Genomic DNA, 6670 nt, shown 5'->3' with positions numbered 1-6670 from the left:
TATTTCCATTGTTTAATCTTCACCGAAACCGCTGACCTTGTGAGATAGTGAAGGACATGCTAAATTTAAAGTTTGAATCTTATCCTGTGGGGGCCGGGCAGTCTTTGAAGTGTTTTACGAGGAAAATGGCTGTGGCACCATTCTCTGAGCCTCTGGTTCTCAATTCTCCCTGCACATGGGACTTGCCTGAGGAGCCAATTAAAAGAAGATGTGGATGCCAGGCCCCACTCCAGATAAGAGGCACGGCCTCGGGCAGGGATCCCGGAGAGGCCCAGCTGTCTGGATGGCACAGCTGACTGCCAGGAAAAGTCAGAGGGTCTGAGTTTAGACTCAGCAAAAAGTACTTTAATTATGTGACTTTAATAGTGGCATTTTGTTTTTCTTTCAGGAATGTCCAGGTCACAGGTGAGTATCCTTTTTCTTCTCCATGTACCTTCATTTTATAAACTCTACAGTCTGTTTTGCTCCTAAATATTCACAGCTGTGCTTCATTTATTTAACAAATGCGTCTAACATCAATGAGGGAACAATTCTGAATTTCTGTGTGAAATTTCCTCTGTGTAGGAAATCCTGTGTATAGCCCTTCTCAGACTTACTATAAAACTATGCTTTTTTCATTGTTGTCTCTATGTAGAAGGGAAGGGAATACAATTTTTAAAACTCTAGACTCCACCTCGGGAGAGTCACTGACAAGTTACCACACATGCCTCGGCTACCTTTCGTGCCTTTAGCCCTCGTTTGTGACTGTGGACCGACGAGGAACATATTTCAATCCTAGACTGTTTCTTTTTGTCAGAGTTGCTTTGGTTATCCCTTGAGCATCTTCTTCATCGTGGTCAATGAGTTCTGCGAGAGATTTTCCTACTATGGCATGAGAGGTAACTATTTTCAACAGTCCTCCCCCTTCAGTGAGGAGTGTGAGTTACCGCAGCCCCTCCTAACTTTGTTCCCCTCCTCCTCCCCCATCCTCTGCGCAAAGCACTCCTGATTCTGTACTTCACACTTTTCATCCGATGGGACGACAATCTGTCCACTGCCATCTACCACACATTTGTCGCTCTGTGCTACCTGACGCCAATTCTCGGAGCTCTCATCGCCGACTCCTGGCTGGGAAAGTTCAAGTGAGTAGTTGCAACTTTCTTGTTAACAAACAAGCCAAAACGTAACGATAAGCTTTGTGATTTGGGGTGGTGGACTATAGGAACAAAGAATCAAGGAACACAGAACTCTGCACGAACAGTGCCTGGCATTCAGCACTGTGAATGCAAGTAGCAATGGTGGGGTTTTTTTCCTCCTCCAAACAGTGATAACTTTGTTTCGTCTTGAAATCCTGCCGGGGGTAATGTCTATCGTTAACGATGTGTGAGACTCGGAGTTAAGGGCTGGGAGAACAAAGGAGCCCCTAATACGTCCCGGCTGCTGAAAGGCCATACTGCTCGATGGGCAGAGAGGACACGGGGCCCTCCCCCTGTCCTACCGGAAGAGCTCCAAGATCACACTGCAGAGGGGGTTATCAGGAAGTTTCCTAGGACTTAATGAAGAAGGCAGTGGAGGCTCTTCCAGGCCAAAGGCACGAGTATTCACCGACTATCTCAAAATAATTCAAAACAATTCAAGAGTAACCACTGGTCCGCTCCTTGCTACCAGGCACAAGATAAATCTCTCTCATTGTTTAAAGATATAAGTACTAATTTCAGTAGTTAGGTAAAATAAAACATTGAGTCTTTCACATTGTTCAAAGATAAAATGGATCTTCCCCCTTTCCCTGGCTTCTCCAGCCAGAGCTCGCTTTGGCATGTGCCCATGCTGGGCAACAAATTCTTCGGCAGGCTGTGTTTCTAAGAGCTGTCAGTTTCACTCAAGTTTGAAAAACAAGTATATTCATGACTGGGCTCTTGAAAGTTTGCAGCAGGGGACCTGGTTGTGGTGGAGTCGGAAGTGAACCGCTATTGTGCAATTAACTTGGATTCTCTCAACCCCTTGAAACACAGGACAATTGTGTCGCTATCCATCGTCTACACAATTGGACAGGTAGTCCTTGCAGTAAGCTCAATTAATGACCTCACAGACGGCAACCGTGATGGGACCCCGGACAGCCTTCCTGTACATGTGTGAGTTGATGCCGTCCTTCTCTCCCCCTCCCATGCTTATTTTTAATCTTTTTTCCTTGAACTTCACTATAAGTATAAGGAGGCCTTTTCTTCCTCATCGGCGGTGTAGAGAAAGCCATTGAATGGATTAAGAGTTGGGTCGTCAGTGTGTCCGCATCCCAACAGTTGTCTGGGGTCATTGCTCTCTTGAAGGCTTGCTGTCACATGATGTGTGGTCAGTGCATGGGAGATTTGTGTTAATCTTGATCTTCCCTGGATGGATGTGACTCCCACAGGCCTTAATCCTTAATTGCACCAGGTTTCCTCAAGGCTCTGTACCTTTGGTTTTCTGTCTTGTACCATACTTGCGCTTATTTTTCAGTAATTCTGTCTCATAAGTATTTGTTCCAGCCCTATGTGCTGAGTCCTTGATGGAAACTGCAGTTGACAAATGCTCCTCTGCGAGATGAATCTCCCTTCACTGCAGACTGTCCTAGTAGACAAGTTGTGAAGATTTGTTTTGTTTCCTGTTCTTGTGCTTCAGTTCCTTGATCTATGAGTAAACCATCTTATGAGTTGGGAAAATATCATTGAAATTCAAATTGGTATCTGCAATCCCTGCATTTCTGGTGCGTTAGTGAATCAGATTGCTGTCCAGGTTAGGTCCCTTGGTGCCCACAGGGAACCAAGTTGGTGGAGGCGAGTGGTCATTAGCACAGTCCAGCAGCTAGGACTTGCGGTGTCTGATTCCCAGCTCTTCCACAGAGTATCTTTATGACCCTGGGCAACTTATCTTCTCCATGCTTTAGTTTTCTAATCTATAATATCAGTTAAGAACATGGACTTTGGAGTCAGGCTGTGTGGGTTCAAATTCTGGCGGAGCTCCTTGCTAGTTGTGTGATCTTGAGCGAGTTTCTTAACCTCTGTGCCTGTTTCCTCATTTGTAATAGTCCCTGCGTCATCTAGGAGGTTGTGCAGTAATCTGGGTACAGCACCCAGAACATTGCCTGGCAAGAAATACGCACTCAAGAAAGCCGAGCTCCTTATTTCATTCCATGGAGTTAGTATTGGAACATGCCTACAATTCTCACAAGTGTGCTTGGTCTGGAATATTCAGCTGGCCAGTTTTTTGTCGTCTTTTGAAATACTTAGAGTGACAACACTCAACGCAAGTTGTATTAACAGGCAAACAAGATGCAAGAGGTGCTTCAGCCAGTTAATCCAGGAAGACAAGCATGATCTTTAAAGATTTCTTTCTTGTGCAGTATCTTCCTTGACTTTTTCTGTTTCATAAAATATTTTTTAGTTTTTTAAGCAACATCAGCAACCAAGAAGATATGGAATAAACACTTATAAAACCTAAAATTTGTAGTACCTACTTTAAATCTAACAAAACTACAAAATGAGGTTGGTAAATTCTGTGAGTGAATTTTTTTCAATTCAGGAGATAAAACGCTTAACAGATAACTTGGAAAGTGCAAAAGTAAATAAGAATAAATAACCCTTAATCTCACCACCTAGACGTAACGATAAATCTTTTGCTCTGCTTCATTCCAGTCTTCTATACTTTGTAAACAAGTTAAGATCGAACTACAAAATTTGATATTTTGGTTTGCAATTAAATCATGTTTTCCAATGTCTTTTAATGACTATTATGAGTCTATTATGACTGTACCAGAGACAATGCTTAAACATTTCTTTTACCATTCTTTTACTGAAAATGACAAGGCTACAAAAGAACTCCATACATAAATCTTTGTTCAGTATTCAAGCTTTGCTTTAAATTTTCTGGATAGTAAATTATTAGATAAAGGTATGAACTTGAAGGCCCATGAGTTCCAGTTTCATTCAGTTGTCAAGACTGCATTCCTATGAATTATCTTCTCACACAGGTTGAGTCCCTTCTCTGAGTTTACTGCCTGGTCCTCCAAGGGGAACTAGGGCTCCTGCTTTTAAGGATCTCACATTTCAGTAATAACCCCTTTCTTTCCCTAGGGCTCTGTCCATGATTGGCCTGGCCCTGATAGCCCTAGGCACTGGAGGAATAAAGCCCTGTGTGTCTGCATTTGGTGGAGATCAGTTTGAAGAGGGCCAGGTAAGAGCATGTGACTTCCAGAAACCACACAAATGAATTATGAACACCCAGGAATCAAATTCCACCCGCACAAAGTCTGTTCTCCATTAGATTCTTTTCAAGTACACTTGAAAGTAGGATACTGACCAAACTAAGATGTGAAGTCCGATCACCAGCTACATTGGATCAGTGGATAGATAGCCAAAGTCATCATACTTTCATTTTACCCTTTTTATTACAGGAAAAACAAAGAAACAGATTTTTTTCCATCTTTTATTTGGCCATTAATGCTGGAAGTTTGCTTTCTACTATCATCACTCCCATACTCAGAGGTAAAAAATATCTGAAGGGGACTTGTGTTTTTCTTTTTTTTAATTGTGGGGAGAAAGTCAGGTGAAAGGTTAAGTCCTGGTTTTGTCCCTCTGTTCTCTCATGTACTTCAGCTGTCAGATACGTACTGAGTACACACTGAAATCCAGAATATGAGCTTCTTTTCTTTCAAGTTTTATCTCCTTTTCTAATCTTATTTGAATCCCTTATCCCAATGACCACTGAAGAATCTAAAACATCCTTAGCAGAGCAATCAATTTTTCTAAATTATTCCTAATGCAAAGTCCTTATTTCTGGTAAGAGATAGGGCAAGGGAGGCTGTTTGGAAACCATACGTGGATGGGCCATAGATGACATTTCTGCCTTCGAGCTTTGCTCCCCAATGATGTTCGGTGAGTTAGGAAGAATTTAGTGGGCAAGGCTTTATTCTTTGCTTTCCTGTCATCTCAGATATTTCTAAAAGCACTGCCCCCAAGAAAGAAAATGAGACAGCAGCTATCAACAGCACTCAGATTTTTGTGCTTGCTAACGCTCCATTGAGAGTTTGTGAATTTCCCATGAGGAAGGGAATATCTGGGGACAAATTAGACCAAAACAAGACCGTGATATCTATACCGTGAATCAGATTAAATTACAAAATAAAATATTTTGTGGGGATTTATGTATTTCTGCATAGAGTAGTAGCTTGAAGATGATACTTAAACCCTATTCCAACTTGTTTTGCATAAAATTTAATAGCTTTTATTCTTGCATTATGTTCCCGCACCTCCAGGTTCTACTAGAATATGTACTGTGCAATTAGAGAATGTGTTAAAGGATAATTTTTTTAAAGGTAAAATCATGACGCTCATACAAATATAAAATGAGCATGTGACAAAGATTTTATATAACCATAACTTATTAACTGATGAGGGAACTGGAAAACTGATACAATAAGTTCAAATAAGGATTTGCCTAACAGAGATTTGTATTCTTTACAGGGGGAAAGATCATCTTGCATTGCCATGAACAGGAAACATTTGCATGACTATCAGTTTTCTACTAGTTAACTTCTTACTCTACAGAACTGTGAAATAGCTAGTCAAAGGCAAAGTCAGACCACTGTAGATCATTCTTGGAGGCTCCACATTGCTTTGAAAGGATTTCCAGCAATCTCTGTGGCCCCTTCCAAAGTCTTAATTTTTTTCCTTACCAATCCTAGGATTTCAGAGCTAAAATAGATCCCCAGTCAGAGCTTGGCAAACTATGGCCCATGGGCCAAATCCAGAAATCTGGACAAGACCATCCATTGGTGTATTGTCTGTGGCTGCTTTCGCCCCACAAAGGCAGGGTTGAGTAGTTGGGACAGAGACTGAATGGTCCACAAAGCCTAAAAACTTCACAGAAAAGTTTGTTGGTCCCAGCCCTCAGTCATCTAATTATTCCCTAATTGGCATGAATTCAGGAACATACAAGCTTGATTTTACAGAGCACTTTTGATTTTGTTTACTGAGTCCTACTCTCTTCAAGTTATTGTATCCAGGTCATTTTTATCTCTTCCATGAAGAAAATCCAGGGGCCGGCCCGGTGGCGCAAGCGGTTAAGTGCGCGCGCTCCGCTGCGGCGGCCCGGGGGGCGGCCCGGGGTTCGCTGGTTCGGATCCCGGGCACGCACCGATGCACTGCTTGGTAAGCCATGCTGTGGTGGCGTCCCATATAAAGTGGAGGAAGATGGGCACGGATGTTAGCCCAGGGCCGTCTTCCTCAGCAAAAAAAAGAGGAGGATTGGCGGATGTTAGCTCAGGGCTGATCTCCTCACAAAAAAAAAAAAAAAGAAAATCCACAGAACATAGTGTTCCCACTCATTTTGGCTTGGCTAGTATCAGACATGTATGGGGCTAAGATTAGAACCTGTCTCCACCACCTGCTCTTTCTACTACAAAGCTGCTTTGCTCAGCTGGCAATGACATCAATAAGGCAAATGGATAAGTCTAGAACATTGAGTGAAAACAATATGTAATAGCCAGTTAGAGATTTTTAAAAATGGGAACTATATGAGCATTACCAATGCCATAATGAATTTTAATCTTGTAATTTCTCTCCAGTTCAACAATGTGGAATTCACAGTAAACAGTCTTGTTACCCACTGGCATTTGGAGTTCCTGCTGCTCTCATGGCTGTATCTCTGAGTAAGTAGA

The 6670-nt window shown here is 42.2% G+C and overlaps 1 protein-coding gene across 1 annotated transcript in view; it reads left to right on the top strand.

The window, feature by feature from the left end:
• The first annotated feature begins 346 nt into the window (after positions 1–346).
• SLC15A1 (solute carrier family 15 member 1) overlaps positions 347–6670 on the top strand; it is a 33102-nt gene continuing 26778 nt past the window's right edge. The window contains exons 1-7 of the mRNA XM_058548410.1: positions 347–405; positions 797–878; positions 980–1121; positions 1992–2111; positions 4086–4185; positions 4406–4496; positions 6578–6661. Coding sequence (XP_058404393.1) covers positions 391–405; positions 797–878; positions 980–1121; positions 1992–2111; positions 4086–4185; positions 4406–4496; positions 6578–6661 — 634 coding nt within the window. The 5' untranslated portion in view covers positions 347–390. The remainder of the gene's footprint in view (positions 406–796; positions 879–979; positions 1122–1991; positions 2112–4085; positions 4186–4405; positions 4497–6577; positions 6662–6670) is intronic.

Source organism: Diceros bicornis, chromosome 9 (genome assembly GCF_020826845.1).
Source record: "Diceros bicornis minor isolate mBicDic1 chromosome 9, mDicBic1.mat.cur, whole genome shotgun sequence".
Lineage (NCBI taxonomy): Eukaryota > Metazoa > Chordata > Mammalia > Perissodactyla > Rhinocerotidae > Diceros > Diceros bicornis.
The sequence above is the reverse complement of the archived record's forward strand: the minus strand, read 5'-3'. Positions and strand labels throughout refer to the sequence as shown.